The following is a 24,671-nucleotide window of genomic DNA, read 5'->3' on the forward strand; positions in this document are numbered from 1 at the left end:
ATTGCAAGAGGCACATAAGTTCTACTAACAACCATTTCATTTCAATTTAAACTTCATTAATGTATGAGAAACTAAACAAAATTCAAAAACATGTTTTTAAGTTAATATTTAAACTATATAAATAAAAATTTAAGATTTCAATAAATATAAATTCTAGTGTACAGTATAACTTGTTGGCTTGTAGAAAATATCCTTTGTGACTGCCAGGTTGCAATAAAAGCTATATCTTCAGACTCAGCACCTTTAAGAAATATTCAGCGCTGTAAGGAGTTAATACAAAAGTCGACACTGTGGGTCTATGGCTATTGGGACTGGAAGTTGTGATGTTAGATGATGTCGATACTGTTTATCAAAATGATGTGGATTATCTTCCAGTAAATGCGACATTAGTAAAGGATATGACTGCTAATGACAACACTCTTCAACGTGTCAGCAGATATGTACAAGATGGCTGGCCTGAACAATTGCCGAAATCTGAAGGTAGTATCAAACCGTACTTTAATCACAGATTTTGCTTATCATTTCAGAATGGAGTGTTACTTCTTTAGGCTGAATATACTAGAGTGGTGCTACCGAAAGCACTGCAATCTCAAGTATTAAATTTGTTATACGAGGGTCATTGGGGTAAAGGTCGTATGAAACAGATGGCAAGACGATAGGTGTGGTTTCCTCTTATTGATAAAGCCATAGAACGTATTCATGATGATTGTTCATCTTGTCAACAAGGTGCAAGTCAACCAAAGCGAGAATTTTCTGCATGGCCAGAACCTAGTAGGCCGTGGGAAAGAGTTCATTTGGATTTCGCGGGTCCATTCTTTAAACGTATGTGGCTCACAGTTGTGGATGCATATTCAAAATTTCCATATATTGTGGAACTATCAACAATAACAGCTGTAACAACAGTTGGAGCTCTACAAAAAATTTTTTCTATCGAAGGTCTTCCGTGCACTATCGTGACAGACAACGGAACACAATTCATGTCTAATGAATTTCAAAAGTTTTGTGAAATGAACGCAATTCAGCATCTCACGTCTGCTCCTTTTCATCCGGCTTCGAATGGGTTAGCGGAAAGACATGTGAGAACTTTTAAGGAAGCAGTAACAAAAATTATGAAAGAGGAACAACATATTGACAAAGCGTTGTATAAATATCTTACAACGTATAGAACTACTCCAAACTTAACAACTGATAAATCGCCAGCAGAGTTGTTACATGGGCGGCAACCAAGAACCATTTTATCGGGGTTGTTCCCGAAAGTTATGGAGACTATGAAAACTCAAAATAGAAGCAAATTCGGAGTTGGAGAGAAAGTGTTAGCTCGTAATTATTCGGGATCGCATAAATGGATCAGGGGCGTGATACAGAAATTGCTGGAAAATAAAATGTATTTTATTCAAACTGAAAATGGTTACATAAAACGACATCAAAATCAAATACGTCGAAATTTGTCGTCATCGCATTCAAATCAACTTAGGGCAGATAATATTGATATTGATTTAGATTTCGGTATTCGGACACCACCGGTTGAGAAAACAACAATTACTACTGGATCCGACCCGGAACATAGTCAAACAGAGAAAGACGACAAAATGGGGACCGATGAAACAATAATCACTACTGGATCTGACTTGAAACAAAAGCAAAGAGAGAAAGACGACAAAGCGGAGTCCGATGACAGATATGGGTCCATACACACTGATCAGTTGCCAATTCAATTAAGACGGTCGGTTAGAAAGAGAAGACAACCTGTTCGTTTTAATCTAGAATAAACAAAATTCAATGTCATGTTAAACATTACTTTAGTGGTTTCAAAAATTAGGTCCAAGAGAATGTTGGAAATGTATAATCATAATTGAATAGTAGGCTATTCTTATTTGATTAATTGTATTTAACATTTGTAAAAATTGAGAAATAAATTGACTTTTGACTTCCGATAAGAATAAAGCTAAATTGTAAAAACACAAATTAACAGGGATCTTGCTCAAAAAACAAAATATAAAGCGAAATGCCAAAGTTGGCAAAGTTGTCAATATTTCCAACACATGTTAATTAAGATTAAATGATTGACAAACACTTATTCGAAGAAAAAATATATCAATAATTTTTTCTTACAGAGTTGTAAACAGCTTTAAGTCTTCTTGAAACAAATTGGCATCACTTTTAAGATATAAAATATAAAAATTGTAAACACTAAAAAATTAATTTACCTAAATAAAAGAAAAGAAAATGAATTTTAGAAGCGCAATAGTTAGTATTTTAATTTTATAATTTTATTAGTAAATAAAATGCTCATTTAATTTTAACGGATGACTGGAATTTTGCAATATATTTCCAGTTAACATTTACAATACACTAATATTTGAATTTGGCTGCACTAAAACGTAAGTTGTGAAATTTTTTGCGAGTAAAACCTAACTCTGAAGATTTTAAGAGGACTGTTGTTGCTTCACATATTTTCTTTCGTAAGTTGTGCGTATTTTTTCGCCAATAGTGATGAATGCAGAAAATAAAACCGATCCGACTTCAAGGAAAGGTTTCTGTCTGACATTTTTAAAATCGTAAAGTAAAATTTCTAGTTTTGAGCTGTCGAACTTTGTCCTCGATGCTGATGTTAAAAACGTTACTAGCCAGCTTTACGTACCTACCTTTCTCATAAATGTTAACATATTTTATGTGCATACAAATAAAATTGAAACGTATTATATTGAATAGAAGTTCAAATATTTTCGAACAGGTTCGAATAATTGCTGTGCGACAAAACATGATTTAATAAATTTTTAAAAATACACTTTAGGAGTTTCTAATTTATTTTGCAGTGCATTTTTCTTCTAGGTTATAATCAAAACGCTGTGTATGAAGTTTTATCGCTTTTTAGTTAACCTTTAAATCTCTCCCTGATCTTTAAATCTCTCCGTGATCTAAGCTATTCTTTGTCCAAAATTGACAAATGTTGCCCAAACTAATCCCTAAAAATGCATCTCGGGATATCTTATTTGCACAGACAAAATATAAGCGGTTCCACGTATTTATATATGGCAATTGGATAGTTACAAATCGCACAAAATTAAGCATAGTTAATTAAAAAAATGATTAATATAAATATATTCTAAATAATTAGTGAATTCTAAAATGATACACATAAGTTGAATGGCAGTTAAAGACAGCTCAACTATAAAAAGGAAGATTAATTAAACCTAAAGTTCTTACGACACTCACTTATTCATGATATAATGAAAGTGTTAATATCGAAGTCATGTAAGTAAGGTTCACAATAATACGAATATATATGAAGAGGGCTTTGAAAGTAATGAAAATGCTAATGAAACGATTCATAATCATATGTCCGATATACTTATTTCTGAAGCGGTATATGAAAATTTAAGTAAAAATTAGCGTGATTTGTTATAAAAAGTAAAATATTAAATTTAATTATATATGAAAGTATTATTTTTGATAAATGAGATTTCACAAAATTAAATTAAAAATAAATTTAACTTACGAACTTATTGTGAATATCGAAACAAGATACCGTGGTATTTTGTGGATAGCAGTGACTTTTAATTTATTTCCCATATAAAAAACAAAACTAAAATTTTTTATGTAAAAAATAAATAAATTGCAAAAAACTGCATAAATTAAAATATTGCATTTCATTTGGGTTTTATTAAGAACAAACCAAAACTATAAAATTGATAATTAATCCGCAATTAGCAGCAAACACAAATAAAACCGAACTCCATACGCAGGCACGCATACACGGATACACGGATGACTGCAGATGCATTCGCAACAACAAATGATGCATTGCGATGCATCGATGGAAGGAAGAGCATAATGCGAAGAAGCCACAAACGGCGGAATTGGTTTAGTGGGTTTTCGGCATTTAATGCTCTTCTCGGAAAATCAGTGCAAAATTAAATAATTAATTAAATTAATGGAAAACAATTACATACTAAATTATCATATTTAAATAAATGCAAATTTTAAATAAATTACTTTTTTGGCAGAGATTTATGAATATAGATATTTAATTTACTCACCATTTTTCTGTCTAATAAAATTCGTTTAAATTTTTTAAACAATTTCATATCTATTTTAATAACTGAAATAAAATGAATCTTATTATTTAATGTTTTTTTAAGTTGACTCAGTTTCAAATCTAATCTTTTACTTTTTTTAAAATTTCTTCATATTGAGTATTTTTCTTTGCTCTTTTACTCTTTGATAGCTGAGCGGTTTCTGCAGAGTTCCACCCATCTCCTCAAAAGCTGCGTGATTATTCGATGACTGCGTACCACCTCGTGCAGCTAGAGATTATTCTGAGATTAGAGAGTGCTAAGTAGGGCAGCCTGTCGGGTTTCGCGAATAGCTTCAACGCTCTTTCCCTTACGTATTTTTTAAACGGATCTATTCTAAGACTTCTTAGTGTATTATTTGTGCGAATGTTTCAAGGCATTTTAAGATTGAGTAAATTAATCAATTAGTATGGATGTTGGTAGAAATTCGCCATCGAAACCCTCTTAGACTAACATATTGAACTTATTCTAAATTCATCCCCAACTGTAACAAAATTTAAATATAGTGAATAGTTACATAAGGTTCGCGCTAGTTTTCGGTTTATCAGAGAAAGTAGAATAACACGTCTAAAGCCTGATATTTATTAGTATTGGACAAGTGAAACTCTCTGCATATTCTTACACCTTATTAAGTCTTTGACAATGGATACTGCAGGAGATAACTACGAGTATTCCATGAATATGTTCTTCCAATAACCAATATATGGTGCAAAGGATGATATTTGATGAATTTATGGCATCTTGCAGATCTGTGTTCAAAAGTTAAAACATTTTGAATGTACAGAGCGATATGCATAAACTCAAAGCTTTATTAAAACTAGAAAAATATTTCAGTTTATGTTCTATAAAGATCATTCTCTAAAGCCACTATAATGATCACACTTGAGCTTTTTGAATATGGCAAATGTAGTTGCAAATTTCAAATTTTTTCAAGGATAACATATATTCACTTCAATTTCATCTGAATCAATTTATTTCAAAATCGTAGAGTATTTTAAAATTTATAATGAAGATAAAAAGTAGTTTTTCTTATAGGAAAATATATTTAACTACGTGTTTTTGAAGTATGAATTTCAAGAGATCGCGCAGTTATAAATAATATCACTTATAATACCGTTCGTGGGACAAATGTATCTATATGTGAGGTATAATCGTAATTCACTTTGTTGTAGATTTCAATTTATCAATTTAGTTTATTTCAACAAAAGCTCACATTGCTATTAAGTTAGATTGAGTGACAACCTCGAATACCAAAGTTCAATTAAGCATAAAGGTCTTAGTTCCAATTTTAGAGAATATACAATGTTACTAATCTGATTGCTTTCTTCATAAAAGCTATGTAACATATATGTTTAATTATTGTGACCTGTTGTGATATCACGGATACGACACAGTCCGTACGCCAGACGTGAAGATCCAAATTAAAATTAGAGGTCCTAAATAACTAATGCATTAATGGCATCCCTTTGAGAAGGCCTTGATTTCAATCTGAGAGATAAAACAAAATTGCTGATTTCTGTGCTGTCTTGAAAAAAGCTATGTAATATATATGCTTAGTTGGAAAATTCACAATATTTATTACTGTCAAAGCGTTATAATACCATTTGAGATAATTATAAATACCATACCAAACCATACAATACAATACCATTTGAGATAATAAATGGTTTAATATCTTTTCAATCATCATATTTATTTTAATTGTGTAGTTTATGAATTTTTACTAAATATAGCTATTTAATATAATTGGAAACACATATTCAGGAACTGATAATTACAACTGTTAACCTAAGATAAAAGAAGCTTTATGTGATTGCGATTCGTCATATATTTCTGACATTTATATGTTACTTACACGTAATAAATTAGGATATATCTGTAAAATATACTATAAATAAAAACTATAAAAAACAAATTAACATTTATGCAAATTTAGTGACGGTATTGGTCATACATTTCCAAAACTATTTAAAATACATAACAAATAAAACGCTCAGTGTAGTTGAACGGACCCTTAAGAGGAAACCGAATTTATCTGCAAAGTGCTGAACTAAAGTAATCCAAAATGCATTTCGAATCGTGTCTCATAAATACAAATTCCAACAAATTATTTTTAAGTAAATTAAATACGGTGAATCTAATTTTAAAGAAGTGCCCAACTGCCGTATCCACTTTTCACGGTGCGGTCCACTGAGCGAAGGTAGCGATTGGTAACACTGATCGACCTATCCCAACCTAACAAATCGCGATAAAATTGCAACAAATGTGTTACGAATGGGTCGTGGCGGCAAAATGTTTCCGACGCTTTGTTAAATCAAACCACAAAGCATAAAGCAGGAACTCAAGCTACGATGGAGCGACAAGACGAAGAAGACGAAAAAGACGACCATGAAGTTGAAATGCATCCAAGATCGATGAACGAGAAAAAATTGTTTTGTTTTCCTGTGGCCGCGTCACGAGTTGAACTTTCAGCTTGTATGCGCCAGTGTAACAATCATGCGATGACAATGGCGTTAAGTGATGCAAGTTCTCGGAGATGCGCCGCGCCGAGTCATACAATGTTCTTTGTACTGCGATGGATGATGTTGCACCATAAAAGGCATTTTGAGTCAACACGCAACTGCAAATATTTAAAAAGCATTAAAATTGCATTTTTCCCTTCCGCTTGTGTTTTGCATTCACTGCAGAGTGCAATGGAGCGACAGACTTTGTGTAAAATATTGTAAATAAATTTTACTTATTAAAGTTATAATTACTTAGGAGCAGTAAAATACTGTCAGAAACCTATTTATGAGATTTTACGACAAAAGTTCTGTAGGGACCTTCAGTACGTAATTTCTTTTCTTAAATTTTGAGTGACATTACAGGCAATCGGTCACGGACGTAGCAAGTACAAATATCAGAGATGAAATTGTTTCTAATAATTTGCGAATAAATTTTATGAAATAAATTTGACAAAACTCAGTTCCCTTTTCTTCATTTTTTTTTTTTGCGGTCAACTCTTTGTTTAGTCGCCTCATTAATATTGCATAATTTACTATCGGCAACGGCAAACTCAAATCGAAGATCGTGTCCACATTTTTCTTCATCACATCATGGACCTTACATCATTTGATGTAGAATTTCAACAGACAAAAAGTTGGTGCCGTTGGTGGCATTACTTAGGTTTCCCTGTTGCACTTCTGCACTTCTCCATTGCATTTCTTGGTTTTTTTTTCTGCCGCTTTACTCGTCGACACAAACTCTGATTGTGTCGTTCTCTGGTGGAACCGTTTGTGGGAACCGCAACAGAATGTCATTAATTCTGCTCATATTTTGAATAGTTTCACATGTCTTGCCTTTCCGCAGCCTACATTCTAGCACTTGCGTTATTTTTCTTCATTACGCCAATGCAGTTAGTGCAATTCTTGCAGTTTATTTTGTGGTTACAATTTAAGGAAGAATTGGAGCAGAAATGTCGCACCTTCCCATGGTGTTGCACACAACTGTGAACGTTGAAAAAAAAATGTCTAGTGAATTTCATAGAAATATTACTTGATTTATGCAAAACGTAATTAGATTTTGAAATTTTCCTACAATATAAAATCGGTCACATTAATAGAAGAAGCTATTTCTATTGCTGTGTAATATTATTAAAAAACAAATAATGATTAATTTTAATATAAGATAAATAATTGAAAAATCAAAATTAGAATAACACTTTTTTTTCATAGAATACAAATTAAATTACAGAATTATACTAACTACAGCTGTCAGTAGTTAGCTTGGTATATTGCAAGCAATCTGTACATGAAGCAATTATTTTACAAAAAAATAATTAGCAATAAAAAAAATTTAACTTTATCGCAGTTTTAAATCCTTTAATACAATTGTTTCCAGCAAAAAGTCAGTTACACAGGCTTAGGCAAAAAGTATTAGGCATTCGAACGCTTTCATTCTAGAAATTTGAATGAAGAAATACTCTTCGTTCTGATCCACTAAAATCGGTTCTGATCCGAGAAATCGTAAGAAAATCTAAATGATTTAAAGTTTTAAGAACTGACAAAAAAATTATACTTAATTTTTTGTTTTGAAGTTAAATATTAAATATAAATTGTGTTGTTGCAATTCACTATTCTTTAAGGTTTACTCTTTTTCTAAAAAATTCAGTTAGAATTTTCATTAGCGAATCGCTATTGAAATATAAACATATCGAATCATTTTTTAAGAGATATAGCGGTATAAAAGTCATGAAAGGTAAATTACATATAAATTAAAATATATGTGTTTCAAACTGTTCTGGTTAAAATCAATCAAAAGTGGATAGAGGGTGCGGATAAGTGTTTATTTGAATTATATAAATATCAATCAATATGGTCTTTTACTGCCTACACAAGCGATAGACACAAGTTTTTGAAGAAAGCTAGGCGACATATATATTTCAAAACATGACTAAAATATTGGTTTTTAATTTTAATGAGCCCACCGTGTACGTCTACCATTAAACCTCCAGATTATTACTTCTGCTGATCTTTTCAACACAGTCTCATTGACAGGAAAGACCTGAACGGAGTAAAGAACTGTGAATAGTATCTGATTGTTTCTTAAAAATAATTTCCTGAAATTTTGAAAAAATACATTGATGATTTCAGTGAAAAAATTACCAAATATTAGACAAAATAAATGAATAATATTTGGATTAATAAGATTGGTTTCGAACACTTGTTTTATAAGTGTTGTTGTTGTTTAGAAATATTTTCTTCAACACAGTGTACCAATATCTCATACTACATTTTTTAGTCGATACATATTCTGTTGTAACTTCGCTAGTTACACATAAATAAATACACTAATTGTTAATCTTACACCAAACGCTTATCTTGGCGCCCTTTTTCTCCCAGCTGCTCTTCTCTTGTCCCGTGTTGTACAACGTACGTTTACTACCAGTGTTGTACTACGTCCGTTTACTACATATTCAATCTCCTTTTTGATATTAAAAATAATGCCAATTATAAACACAAGCCAATATGAAGTCTTTTATGGACTTTTAATTAAGTTCTATGCAAGATTTCACAGATTATCTTAGTACATAAGGAATTAAATTTGGGACTTGCAAACTGACTGACATGGCTAGATTTATCTGTTTTATTATGGAAATTAAGAATATATTCTATGTTTGTTATGTCTTACTCTACTTTCAAGTAGACACAACTTTTTGGCAACTTAATAAACTTTATGGAAGTATATATACAAAGGGAATATTATGGACATTAAACAAATGTGGAGGGAGATAAAGTATTTTACAGTAATTATCGATTTTGTTTCAAAACAGTTTTTATTTTTATCACGAAAAAAAATAATTAGAAATCCTTGTGAAATCCCCACATTTACGTAAAGTGTGATTTGCGATTACGATACGATTTTTTAATATTGCGATTGTTATGGCTAAAACATGTTTCCAGTGGCGTAACTACAGGGAAGCGACTGGAAGCAACGCTTTCGGGCCCACGAATTTAGGGGGCCCCATTATAAATTTATGTATTCATTGTATTTATTTTTAATAAATTCTTAAAAGTGGGACGAAACGATTTGCCGTATAGTTGTGCTTCAATCCTCAATTTCTATCGGTGCTATATTTAAATCTGCATCTACTCCATATTGCAAAATATTTCATTAACCATTAACATATACCAAATTTCATTGGAGTATCAAAAAGCTGAGTTCAAAAGCTGAGAAAGTAGTTTGAACTGAAAAGGTATATATATACTTTACTGATATATACTTTATAGTATTTGCGACGTTTCCTTTAATGCGTTACGAAAATCTGGACAAATATTATATACCCTTTTTACACTTTTTCGTGTAAAGGGTATAAAAAGATGTTAGTAGGGGCCCCTTAGTTAGTAGTTGCTTATAGGCCTAAAAAATGTAGTTACGCCACTGCATGTTTCGCATCAAATTCTCTTCAAAAGCTCATATATCTATAATAGTAAGCCAAATGATAGTAAGTCAATAATAGTAAGCCAAAAATTTTAATGATTTATATATTAAAATAAGTATTAATATAATGATAAGAGTAATTGAGAACCAGTGGCGTAGCAACGATTGTTTCAAAAGAGGAATAAACCTGCAAGTAGTTTACAGCAGAATTTTTGCAGTGTTTCATCTGTTTAGTATATTGACAAGGGAGGATCTATTCGCTAACATCCTTCCTCTCCCTATATACGACACTGTTTAGAACATTTTCATCCAAAAAAATGGATTGATGTGATGTAAACACAAAATCCACTATATGATATTCTTAGTCGCGTATCAAAAATTAATCCATTGATAATCATATAAATTTTGTTTGAATATAATATTAAAGGTTATTTAGTTTTTTAGTCTAATTTTATACTTCTCTTGCTCATATATATTTCTTTAGCATGGCTGGCTAACGGTTTAAATAAGCAGATTTGGCATATTTGACTTAAAGTCTGTCAAAAGATAGTGGGAGGTCTGGTTTAAAAAAAATGATTGACTTGATGCATGTATTTTTTTAATGGTTATGAGTTTGCATAGTTTTATTACACAATTCCATCAAGAGAATGACTTTACTGGGTTGAGGTTCTATGCTCCAGTGGGAGATGAGGATGACAGAAGAAGAAGGAAAGAAGGAAGTACTTTCTTTGAAAGTAATTTTGTTTCTATGTCTTGAATAAATGGTACCTCGGTACAATTAGTTTAGGTGCTATAGATACTCTATGCTTATTTATTAAAATTATGTTAATGACAAACAATTTTTTGTCTATTTTCTTATAATTAGTTTTAGATTATGTTTATCTAAATATATTCGCATGTACAGTAAATTAGTCTTGACATTTACAATTGTGCTTCTAGAAGTCATCTAAGAAGTATTATCTTAGCACTTGTGGTAAAAACTCCTTTACGAGTTTGCGAAGCAGACAATAATTTGTTGAAATCCAAGTCATGCTAAATTCATTTAATAGACGCTTCTTCAAAACCTCTATATGAATTCAAAAGAAATTATATTTTTTCGACCGTTTTTGTGTATTGATATCTATCCACAAAGTAAATAAAAATTAACTCTACACTGAATTTCTTACAAGACACATTAGGCTCAGATTAGATTAGATTTTAAATCGGGTTGGGAACTTGTCACCATGTCACTGCATCCTTTGAGGATTATTGTGACATATCTACATTAGTTCCATAGACGACTGCCATTATGTCCTTTGGAGAGATGTTGCCTAATTCTGTTACAAGTGGATAGGCAGTCAATAAGTACCGAAGTCTGAGTTTGACGAGACTATAACTGCAGACTCAATTACCACATGAATTTAGGTGCTGTAGAAAGTGATTCCTATCGACTCTGTCGCGAGGAGAAGGAAACATCAGAACATATTCTAGTTACTGCTCAGCGGTGGTAAGACGAAAACTTGATTACCTTAGAAGCGGGATTAAGCCCACAGCAATTACGCGATAAATAGTCTAGAATTGTTTTAGTTGGCCCCTTAGGCGCACTCATTGCCTATTATTTAATAATAATAATAAATAAAAATTAATAATTTCGTTGAAAATTTTTTCAATGCACAAATGCTAAATATTGTTTTAACATATCCTTTTTCTCTTATTAAAATGAAATAACACAGAATCATTTATTTCGAGTTTGTAAGCGAAACACTGAAAATGCATTTGAAATTTAATTATTTTATTATGACACCAAAATACATTTTTATACTCAGTATATATTTTTAATTATTTGTTTATTTCAAAATTAAAAGCAAAACTGCGGTTTCTCTGCTCCCTCGTCAACTTTCATAATTAAAAATATCAGCGGAGTCCTTCGAATGCAACGCTGCAAAAATTTCATGTTGCAACTCCGCCCAAAACGCTGAATGGAAAAAGTTATTAAAAACAAGAAGAAGCGCGAATTTCGCAATTAGTTACACAAAATTAAAACATTTAATTTGCATAAAGTGTTTATCTACTTAAAAAACAAAAACTGAAACTTAAGCAAATACGCAAGCATATGCACATCCTTCGGCGAACGTGAGTATCCTTGCGTTCATTTCGTACGTAGGTGCGTGCATGCGTCTGTGCGTCTGAGCGTCTGAGCGTCTGAGCGTTTGATACGCCAAGCATACATGAGTACGCACATGTGAATTTTAATAGCCCGCGAGGAGGATTCCTGCCATCCGCGGTACTTCTTGAGACTGGAACTGCTGCGGTGATGTTTACTTTGCGCGCTGCGGAGAACTCCTAATGAAAATAATTTGCGAAAACAGCAGAAATACAGGAATTTCGCGAAACGTGAATTTTTAATTTTAATTTTACGTTTCACTGTTCTACATAAACACGCAATACGACCAGAAACTCCAATTCCGAAACTCAACTCATATTATTGTTTTCTTTATTTAATTAGTACATTTTAAATTCAAATGCCGTGCAAACAAAATACGAGTAAACACAGCATTCCATGCGAACGTACGAACTTTTCCAAAAATTTGAATTGCTTACGAAATTATTATTATTATTATTATTATTATTTTGTGGTTTTGTTTTTATTTTCTTAAATTATTTTATATATAATAATATTCTGCAGATATATTAAATTTTGATTACATCTGTACGTAATGCGAAGGAAACCTCATGTATTGGATTAGAATGACAACAAAACCGAGTACTGACTGCAATTGAGAATGCCAGCAAAAGTTACCAAACATTGTACGAAAATAGTTTAAAGTTCCATCAAATGAAATTCCTGAGATTAAACAGAAGGCTTTTATCATGATTATGAATATATTCGATACGATAATGAGATTATCTTCCTAATTGATACTAAAGACCAGTTTGCTATAAGATGTAGCGGACATTGATATATCGATTAAATTTGCTATATTCATTAAGATTGTTTATAACTTACATGGTGTCCTATGGTTCTTCCTTTTCGTATATTTTGCCAAATTATTAATATGTATTCACAAAAGTACAAAGTTTCTGGTGTGTATTTTCTGGTATGTGAAAATAAATATATGTTGAGCAGCGGCTTATCCGTTTAATGAGCGCAGAAACCCGGGCTAACGGTTATGGAGTTGACACACTTATAAGATGGACGGGAGAGATCGCTGTGCTCGCTGTTCACTGTTGAAAGCAAGTTTCATCAGTAAACAGTATATACGCAATATACTGAAGAGACATACGCTTGCAGCTGAGACGATGAGAGTGCCTTTCATCTACTATGTTTTTACTCAGCTCATGCACGACGGCAACTCAAAACTTTAGGAACCCCCTTTCTTGAGGATCTTGCTCAATTACAAGATCAGACACTACATAGCATTTTAGGTTTCGCAAAAGGATCTAGGTGGTTATAAACCCTGAGATTTCCTACATATACAATAACACAACGGGTCAATAGGCCTAAGGGAATCACCGGTATAACCTAACCTACGCCTGCAGCTGTAGAAATGGTTATGGTCCTCATGATAGTGATAGTGCTATAATTTTGCAGCTCCAGTCTCTCAAGCTCAACCAGTGATTGGAAATATATAGAATGAATAAAAAGCAATAATTTAATGGTAAATGATAAATAAACAGTAGGATTACTGTCAGTTTGCCATCTGAATTTTCTCTGACACCATTTCAATTAAAAAAGAAGAACAAGAAAATAAATAAGTAAATATTATTTTAAAAAGTAATTATGTTTGGTCTTGATAGCTAATCATTAATTATTAATAATACGTTACATTATTATAATAATATTAATATTGCTAATATTCTAATTGTTTAGAAATAAATCGCGTTATCCTATTCTTCTCATAGTGGTAGCCAAGAACGTCAAATACAGTGATTGACAATTTACTTTCGCAGTTGGACAGAATATTGCATAAAGAAATCAGGACCTTTGAGGTTATACTCCCACCAGACTGTATGTGATAGATTAGTGACAAAGGCCTTCTGTATATGCAAGCAGAATCTTGTGGTTCAATTTTTTTAATGTACTTTCTTTTATTAGCAATATATGTTATATATCAATATGTCGTCATGCATTTTATTAATTACTATTAGTATATCTTTTTTTTCTTAGTCAATTTTTATGAAAATTTGTACTCGTGCTCCTCTTCCCCTACTCATGAATGATATTTAACAAATTCATAGTTTTTGTGTCAAGATATTATAGTATTAAATTATTATTTTATCTTAATAAGCCGTAGACAAGTTGGGCTGTACATAAAATATACCAAATATTAATTTTTATAATGTTCAAGCTTATAATAGTAAATAAATTATAAACTAATACAATAAATTCTAAGTTCAGCTTTACTAAGCTTTTTAGAACTGAATTAAGCAACAAAAGAAACTGGGAGGGCATCAATCAAACCTACCAGCTAACGAATAGTACAATCGCATGGTTCACTGACGGCTCGCTTACGGACGAAGGTGCCATGGCGGGCATAGTCGGACCAGGCAAGAAGCACTGGGAGGCGCTGGGAAAAAATACTAGCATCTTCCAAGCGGAAATTTACGCTATTTTAAAATGCATACTCATAAATATTGAACGGAATTACCAGGGAAAAAACATTGCAATACTGACAGGCAGCCAAGCGGCGATCAAGGCACTGAACTCGCATCAGGTGACCTCAAGACTGGTGTTAGGCTGCCTTGATAAGCTAAATCTGCTTGGCGAAACAAATCAAGTGTCGATTCTTTGGGTACCGGGACATACTGCAGTACGCGAAAAAGAACACGCGGATAAACTAGCCACTTTTTGTGGACTAGGAAATAGCCGCTCCTTTCTCTCATAAAAATAAAGGAGAACCAGAATAAAAAGGATTACTGGGATAATATACCAGGATTAACACAATCCAAATCACTTATTGGTACCTATAACAATAAGAGATACCAGAATTGTATGAACCTATCAAAAGAAAAACTTAGAATCATCACAGGAATCACTGTAGACTAAAACACCACCTTACGCTACTAGGTATACTTACGGATGCAAACTGTAGATTCTGTGAAGAAAAAGAGGAGTCAGCCACAATTGTGCTGTTAGAATGCCCTGCGCTAATGGACATGCGAAATAGGAATGTATATTGTTACGAAAGAGGCAATAAAACTCTGTAAAGTAGGTTCTATTCAACTTTTTATTGACGCAACAGGGCTTAAAGACCTACTCTAAGCCCAGAATGGGGCACAATAGACCCGAAGGTCGCAGTGCTACATCCCCTAACAATAATAATAATAATAAATTATAAACTATAAATTTTGATTTTCTACCAAAATATGAAGAAAAATCTTTGCATATAAAGATGTGGAATAATAAATTTATTTCAAATCAGTATAATTGCAAAATAATTATTATTCTTATATATGTACCTACTTACCTTTTTAACAGTGTATTAATAATATATTTCCTTATACTTTGAATGTTTTTTTTTCAGTGTATGTCTACGTGATTGTTTGCTCTACTGAAAAATTTTTAATGAAACTTTTATAAAGTTTAGTGAAAAAATTTGCTACTGCATTCTGGCAACATTTTTCGAAGTGCAACACATTAAGGATACTGAGTCATCTCAAGCAACGGGAGGAGCACCCCAAAAAACATTACTTTGGAGTATTTAATTATGAACAATGAAAGTGGGTGTGAATTAGTGGCAGATATTTACTGCATGCACTCGATAATGTGGGCTGCAGTGCATGTGCTCCTGCATATGACACACGCGCCCATATGCATTTGAATATAAATTTTTTTAAAGTTTCTCCTTCTGGCAAAAGTTTTATGCAAGAATGTCTTTTATGATAATAACGTTAAAACTTTGGCATAACAATTTTTAAGCGCTTAAGGGATTTCACATTAAATGCATGCGTCTCGAACTTCTGCTCTTGCTCCAGTTTACGTGTTGTGTGAACTACAGTACTACAGTTTCCTACAGATTCCTGTCAGAAGTTAGTTTCATTAAAGAAAAAATATGTTGAGCTATTATCAAAAAAGTTTAGAGCTCACCGCTTGTCTCCTTCGAGCATTCCCATCCATTGTCATTAAATAAACATTAGATACGCAACAGAGCCAATTTTTTATTGCCACAAATTGCGCATAAAAATCTCTTTTAGGTTAAATTAGTTTCACTGCTTCACGGCAGGTCATTTCACAAATCCAAAGTAGGTTAATGCGTAGACCTCGAATATTATCGTTTGTTTTTTAAAACAGGGATGTCAAAATTTTTGAATTATTTAATCCACAAAAGTTATCAGTTAATAAGATATTCAATAAAGGTGTACTTTACAGGAGGCTTATTAGGTGTTGAAGTGAACATCATAAATTTGAAGAACTGCGAAATCAGACCCCATCTTTCCAATATCGAGCATATAGACTACATTCACTTTTTTCTTTAAATTGTGTGAAGTATAGCTTACTTTATAAAAACTCGGTTATAAATTCTACACGTTCAATAAATATAATTTTACTTAAATTATTTTCGACAAACATGAATTAGTTCAAGTATCATAATTAGAAGTTACATAGTTTACCTTAACTCATTGAACAGTAATTTTTTAATAATTATGCTTTATTCAAAGATGTAAACATTTTAATCGTTGAAAGAATACAGAAGTAAAGGGTACACTCATGCATTAATTTAATCTTTAAATCTAAGACCCCATCAAGCAAATAAGGATCAGCACTATATTTTTAAATCAAATAGGTGATGCCAAATATTTAAAAATTTATAGAAGACAACACTTTTAAAAAAGTTAATATAGATTTGTAAGTTGTTTTTATTTCAAATCTTTACTATTTCTCTATAAAAAAAACTTATTTATTTATAATGATAAATAAATATTTATTATTTATCATTAAAAATAAGTAGTTAAGTTATAGTGAGACAGTCTTTTGACAGTGACATTGATAGTGATTTTTTAGTCAAAATAAATCGGTTTTTCCGAAACAATTTTCTCTTCATAAACAGACAAGAAAATTGGTAATTATGTCACTATAGCAATTAGAATTAATGACATGAATCATACGGTATTTCCCATAGTGTCATATAGCGACTAAATGTTAAGATTAAGATGCCTCATAAGTTATATGTATATATATTGTCTATCTCACTCTCTTAGTGTAGAAATTAAGTTAGACTTAAGAATACTATTCTGTGTAGACTTAATTATAAAAAATTGAGTTTGTTTCGAATAGTAGAACGAGAGCGGTGTTTTATGTTGCCCAGATAAATATTAATAAAAAGGCAGGCCTCTGACGAAAATATCATTGGAAAAATTATCACCATTTTTGTAGAGATTTCAAAGTTTGAACAGCGATTTGCACGATCAATATTATCAAATAGCAAAATAGATGATACTTGTGTTTAATATACTATCACTGAAAGGGTTCTACCAAATCAGGGCAGCGATATGTGTAATATATCAAGACTTTTATAAAAATAATCCTATGAAATAAGTGGATAATATTACCACGTACGGACTCATTACTCCAAGTTAGAATAAACGCTCAGAAATTCAGTAGTAAATCGTTGCAATACAGTATAATTTATTTGATCACTTTTCAATACTATAATATTTTCTATAATTTCATTTTTCCTTTCTTGAGTGGTACATTATATGTGATCAGAACTATAAAGAACTTGTATAGTTTAGGAGTTCAAATACTTGAGATGGCAGCTTTATCTAAATCTGTATTGCTGGAAATTAAATTCAACAATATATCAAATTTAAGGACTTAATAAATACTTTATAGGTTTTCCGTTCCGATCATTTCGTCAAATGCTCCACACAGTTTCAAGAACTAAATAATCTCTTAAACTTACTCTTCAAAGAAAGTCTTCAAGAAAGCAATGTTTTTGCTTGGATCGAAATCGTAATCGAAATCGTGTATACTTCATCATATTATTGTAAAGCCTACAATATTTCATTACATATTACATTTATCTTAATCACCTACAAAGAGTTTTTGTGATGTGTAAACTTAAACCTGTAAATAATTAGTATATTATATAAAATAGAACTTTCCGACAGTCTAAAAATCTCCACTTTTCTGCAATCTATTTATTTTTTCTTAAGCACTGCTGTTTTTATATTGCTACATATAAAGACATGTATAAAAAATTTCTCTGGAGAAAGAGAATAGCCCACCCTACATTTTTATATGCATATATGTTACCATGTATATTTAGTAATTTTAATGTAAAAATGACATTCTAAAAAAAAATTACGCTGCTGTTTCTATTTATAATGGCAATGCAGCTCTATCTTTCTTAAAAGAGATGTCAATATGGTAAGATTGGGAAATTTTATTGTGAAAGTCTGCAAAGGAGCCTGCCGCACTATTCCACCAATGGAGTTCCTGTGTTAATCTTGCACAGTGGTTTTAAAACTTAGAAATTTTTGATCAGGTGGAAGGCAACGAAAAGTCGCCAATGTACTATTTGCACAGAAAATGAAGCTCTGCCGACACTAAGCCTACAATCTATCGTAACTAGGATTACAATATACTAAATTAAATTCTGCATGTTTTTGCACCCATTGCATTAACTCCCCATCCTTATTGTATATGAATAGTAAATATTAAATGCTATCATTAAAATTGACCAAAAATTATCTACAATTCAACACTTCCAGAACAAAATGATATGGATTATCATAATTGCGTTGAACGTTCTTAGGCTTTTGATATATAACGTCATTTTAATTAAACAAATTTGAACCTTTAAACTGAAGGAAGTGCATTTCACATATATTCGGAATATTTTGCAACCATTTAAACTGGCAGAATTCAGTGAAATGAAAGTAAATCAAATTGATATACCATAATTTACATAAAGTATTAAACTACTTATGGCAAAGCTTAAAAGTTATTATTTCGTTCACATACAGGACACTTACTTGCAGAATTACTCGACTGCGGATGCAGCTGTGAATAAGTAAATGAAAAGATTCCTCAGCTCGAATCTGGTGTTTAGCTATGCCATCCACGTACACCTTACGACGAGTCAAGTGCTGGCCATGTCCTTTCTCTGCTGCCTTTATTAATGTTTACTATATCTCTGATGTTGGTTTATCTGCAGCTATTGTTGCGGCATTGTTGAAAGTGAAGTCGTACGTTTACTTTAATTTCTTATTTCATTTCATTTCGGTTCATTTTGTATTATTTTTTGTTAACTGGCGAAGATAAATAGCAGTGCAGATGAATGTACATTGTGCAAATTTCCACGCCGCATAATAGCTCGGATTACAGCGCACAATGGCATCACAATATTTACTTCATGAAGAGATCATTGTTCCATTTTAATTCTCGGTTTGCTGAGTTAAATTCTGTGCAGATATGAGCATTTGTAGATTTATGTGTTGCCAGTGCTGGCTAAGTCCGTTTCAGTCATGTTAAGTTAGTGTATCCTTCTGTCTAAGACGATTACGATATAAACCTTCCACCTACAAACACTTCTGCTATTGTTTATAAATTTGACTTGAGTTAAATAAATTTATTAATGGAATTATTAATTTGTTAATATATATCTTAATTTTATTTCTACAAACCAATTTTCTTAATTATTTGTAAAAATAAGTCCTAAAACTTTTGGAACTCAAAATTCCATTTCGCAAATAAAACATCTGAAGTAATTTTCGACAAAAAAAAATCATTGTCGTATCTTAATATAATGTGTAACTATGCTCTACAGATTTTTATTAATGATAGTTCAAAATAAAAACAACAGATTCAAAGTTTCTGAATATAACATTGTTCCTATTAAAGCTTCAACATCCATTAATGGGTCCTTTCACTTATTTCTTAGAGGTACTTTTATTGGGTTCAAATTTAATACCTTTGAAAGGTTTTCGATGCTTTGCACCTACAGTAAAATATATCCATTGCTGCTAAGTATGGAAGAGATTAACAGGTAATGCGCTTATTTAATATTGTCCGAATACATACTTCAAAATAATTTCTGTCCAAAGACGGCGTGCAATGTTAACAATCAATATATGACTGCTTTGGGACCTTAGAGACAATGAGGTGTTCGTTATACTGATGAGTTTACAAGCCGTTATAAGAAAGGTTAGGCGCAGACTTACATACAAATTAAACACGAAAGTGGTTTTGAATATATTTTTCTGTTATGATGTATATATAACACTCAGATAAATTATTGAATATCAATGTTTAAGGTTACAAGAAAAAACAAGATCACGTTGTGATAGGCATACTTCCAGTGTCTTGGAAATGCGTAGTATCCGAGGTGCTAACAATGGACCATTATCTTGTTGCAGCCAATATAAGCGCACGCGTATGTATGATGATAAAGGTATGTGAACAAGCACAGCGAAAGATTGACGTCGAAAAACTGCATTCTCAACAAGAATATGGCTCGTAAATTCTAGCAAAAAATCAAAAGCCTGATAAATGGTTATAAACCCGGAATTAATTCCTGTAAAGACGAAAATGATAATCTAGTGATAGATGTGCAAAGCATGCTTAACATTTGGAGGGATCACTTCTCGATCCTACTAAATGGCAGTAGTATTAGTAGAATGCGAAAATGATCCCGAATTTGCAATCGTTGATGATGAAATAATCGTCCCGCCTCTTGATCATAATGAAGTTAAAACAGATATAATGCAGCATTAATTAAGTAAGCGTTAACCCTTTGGCGAACCCAAAAATACGATATTTTTTGTTTTGAATTAGTTGGAAAGTATGAAACACATTCGATTTAGTTACATTACATCTAACAGAACTTGTAAATATCCTGCAAGAATTCAGTGATTTCATACTATGAGATATAAAATAATTTATTCGCTCAATTAAAATGAATCAGATTGATTTACCGACTTTTAAAATTCCAAACAAGATATGATTTTGCATTTTGTTATTTCTTTCTTTCTCTACGTCCTCAAATATTTACACAAATTATATTAAATAAATGAATGAAGAAGAACGAATAGTGCAGAGAGAGGAAAAGAATCCCGAATGTTGGAACGACTATGGAAATTATTGCGAATCTCATAATTATGATGAATCCCAAATATTTCCTTGTAATGCGACAAATCTGTGGCTTACCGAATACTTATGGCATGTGAAGTACGTAAATACTAGCGAGTAGAGTGAGTGGAGCGCATGGAGTGAGTGGCGGATGCGTTGCTCTGCCAAAATCCGCATGATGTGCGAAGAATCTCGCTTAAACATTTGTAATTCATTTGAAAAATTTTTTTAATGTTTAATTTTCTTGCATCACTAAATTTATTCATTAGCATAATTTCGCGTGTTGTTGCCGCACCAGCAGCGCGTCCTCACTCCTCCTCGCAAGGAGTGACTAAAACTTTTCCAAGTTTTATTTGTCTTTTGTGTTGGTTGTCTTGTTTTGTAGTCCTGTCGTCATCCTAGTCCTCATCCTCGTACTCATTGTCATCCTCGTCCTCGTCGTCGTCGTCGTCGTCGTCGTCATCATTACTGTTGTTGTTGCTTTTCGCGATTTTTTGTTGCTCGTGTTGACTTGAAAACAATTAATAAAACAGCGAATCTGCTGAATGCTCCGGAGCTTATGCCAGCAAACGTTCCTACAAGTGGGCTGTCGGGTATCGCGCACTCCGCACTCCACATTTCAGTACATCATTACGAGTATGTCAACACACATACCAGCGCATTATGACGCCCATTTGCAGTCAAAAACCAAACGAAACATCCTTTCATCACATAAACGCACACCGAGTGTGTATGTGTGTGTACATGAATATATGTTTGAATGTATGTAAGGCCTTCCTTCTCACTCCTTTGTCATTGCAAGACGAACTTTATAAATTGCTGCCGTTTTATTGCCTTTGTTTGTGTTTGCTTGCTGCTGCTGTTGTTGTTTTTGACTTTGTTTTGTTTTTGTTTTGTTTTTTGTGCCGAAAAACAATGAAATTCAGATAATTGCAGTCTTAAATGCTCAGAATTCCGAGCTGCAAGTCTGGAAAATTCACTTTTATCAGCGCGAAGCAGCGCGTTAAATGAGCTTTTTTCTTCACACGTCTTCTCCATTGAAGATTTTTCTTCAATTTCAACTTGGACTGCTTTACAAACTTCATCTAATGTCTGACAATTGGAGGGATAATCCGCAAAAACTACAAATGTGAAATTGATGTCTAAGCGAGTCCTGCCGGAATCGGAAGCAAGCAGACGGATCGCGATTAAGTTGAAAAGTTTAAGGAATTTGAGATGTTTTTTGGCAGACTAACACCGAAATAATTTGAAATCGTCTGAAAATTAAAATTAAACACGAATTAGCAAAAAATCTTGCCAATTCTGTTCAATGCAATGACCGTTGAAGCTGCTATTCGTCTGATGAACTGCCAACAATTTGATCCATTTGATTTGCAATGGAGGTTTGAAGAATGATTTACAAAGAACTTACAACAAAACTCAATTGATAAAAAGTGCAGTAATGAGACTATGCGTTTAAGTAGTTCTAAGTATCTGTTAGTGAAAGCTTTAAAGTCTATGAACCCTGTACGATTTGCACGATTTAAACTACATATAATGTATAATTTTACTGAAATACATATACCTATGACAGTAATTCGTTCGACGTCGCTCAATTAGAGGATCAATATTCGTCATTACCTGATGTAAATCAGAATAAATTGTCTACTGAGAAATTGTTTTTATTTTGTATTGAATGGAATGTACTTAATGGTGAACAGATTCTATATCACTTTATTTTGTTTTCTATTTCATACTCGTAGGAAATACGTTAATTACTGATGTACACTTATATAAAATTATGTAACTACTATGATCTTAGAAGTCCACTCAGGCTTTATGGCTCATTCTACTGACGTATAAAATTTAGAAGGCTTAAAGTAATTTCGTAACTGCATGAAAACATAAAAAAATAATTTTAAGAGAAAGTCTCACGTCTGAGCAAGAATCTGTAAAAAGTAATTTCTTAGTAGACTTAATCAATGTTTTGTATTCGATGGAAAACGACAAAAAATATTTGGTAAGATTTACAGACTCATATATCGGTAAGCTACATCATATATATCTACACATCGTTTAAACTTCCTATTTTGAATTAAATCGCTTAAGACAAAAAAACTTCGCAAATAACTCACATGCTATAAGGAGATGTTACAGATGATGACCTAAGGAACCCTATCCAACTAGTTTATCCACAGAGCAAATTCAGTACTTCATTCAAATATACAAAAGAGTCAAGAATCGTACGAAATATAAAATATATGAAGCTTGACTGTCTGATTATATATATTTATACTCTCCCAAGTAAGCGTCACTACTCCAACAAATTCTATTTGAAAGGCCATGCTGTGAAAAGAGAATTTTTAATATATTTCTATTCGTACTGCTAGCTGCAATCAAACTTCACCTAATTAATTACCGACAATATATATATATTTACTTACAATAAGTGTAGGTACTTCCGATACTAGTATCAGAGTGTGATAGCAAGTTGAGAGTGAATTTACTATTGAAATTTTGAACGGAAAATATGATGCTACTTAGTCTAAATGCAAGGAAGCCACCATTTCCTTGCGTTAACGTTAAGATTAAAATAGTGGATGAAGTAGTGCATATGGAACTACGTATACAGGATTGAGTACAGCATTCTACTCTATTGTTATGAAGTTAGTCTCAAGCACCGTGATATGTATCTTATGTATCACTTTTAAATATTAATTACACGCGAAAAAAAATTTCTACATATAATTCTGTAGGTTATAAATATTCAATAGAATAGAATAGAAATTTGCTTTAAACGAGTACAAGAATTTTATAAACAAGTATAGTTCTAGTAAGTAGAATTGCTGACGAATTGAGAAAATTAAATAGACGTACAAAATTTCTTTAAAGGAAGGAAGATATGACTATATCATCTCTAATTAAGAAAAGATTTAAGCAAGTATACAGAAAATGAAGCGGTTTTATCTCTACGCAATAAGAGTAATAATAGAATAATTTTAATTAATATTAAGAATTTCTTTAATATATATGTAGTAAATATTGAAGAAACTGTTCATCTTGTTATATGCCAGCTGTAATCCTTAAAATTTTTGTATGTAATTATTTGAATCCAATATTGTTCAATTGATTCCCCAAATAAGGACGAAAACTTTTGCAATTGGTTCTGCATTGAGTCAAATGAATGACTTTAGTACGTCGGCAACCTACCTACCTGGTTAAATTATATTTTGGTAATGTAATAGTATTTTTATTTTAATAAAAATGATCAATAAATTTCAATAACAAATGCTTAGAAGATGACTACAGATTCCTTTGTCTTTTTACACATGTAATCTTTACTACAGCATAGATCAAATCCTACGCATAAAAAACTATACATAAATATATTAATATATAAATATACTATTTTAAAGCATTTAAACGTTTTAAGTACTGGTACTCACTAGAGCCATTAAAGTGATGGAGATGAGGCCATCACAACAGTTAGATGGAAGAGTCAATAATTTCAAGAATAATTGTTAGTCGTCAATGTAGGGTAGAGACCTAAGTTCAAACTAAGGTAATATACTCCTCTTAGAGTAAATGGCAAAAAAACAGAACAAAAAGGTAAGTTAGATAATAAATGACATAGTGTGACATTA

At 32.0% G+C, this 24,671-nt stretch overlaps 1 protein-coding gene across 1 annotated transcript; it reads left to right on the plus strand.

Annotated features, from left to right (window-relative positions):
- The first annotated feature begins 323 nt into the window (after nt 1-323).
- On the plus strand, nt 324-1,769 carry LOC119687030 (uncharacterized protein K02A2.6-like). Its single transcript, XM_038101172.1, has 2 exons — nt 324-480; nt 685-1,769. The coding sequence occupies exons 1-2, from the start codon at nt 324-326 to the stop codon at nt 1,767-1,769; spliced, it is 1,242 nt and encodes a 413-aa protein (XP_037957100.1).
- The last annotated feature ends 22,902 nt before the right edge of the window (nt 1,770-24,671 follow it).

The sequence above is a fragment of the Teleopsis dalmanni genome, chromosome 1 (genome assembly GCF_002237135.1).
Source record: "Teleopsis dalmanni isolate 2A chromosome 1, ASM223713v2, whole genome shotgun sequence".
Lineage (NCBI taxonomy): Eukaryota > Metazoa > Arthropoda > Insecta > Diptera > Diopsidae > Teleopsis > Teleopsis dalmanni.

What these genes read in the sequence shown, in the direction of transcription:
- LOC119687030 (XM_038101172.1), top strand. Translation starts at nt 324, where the DNA reads ATGTTAGATGATGTCGATACTGTTTATCAAAATGATGTGGATTATCTT. An exon ending in ACAATTGCCGAAATCTGAAG is followed by an intron (nt 481 to 684) that starts GTAGTATCAAAC and finishes TTATTGATAAAG; the next exon opens with CCATAGAACGTATTCATGAT.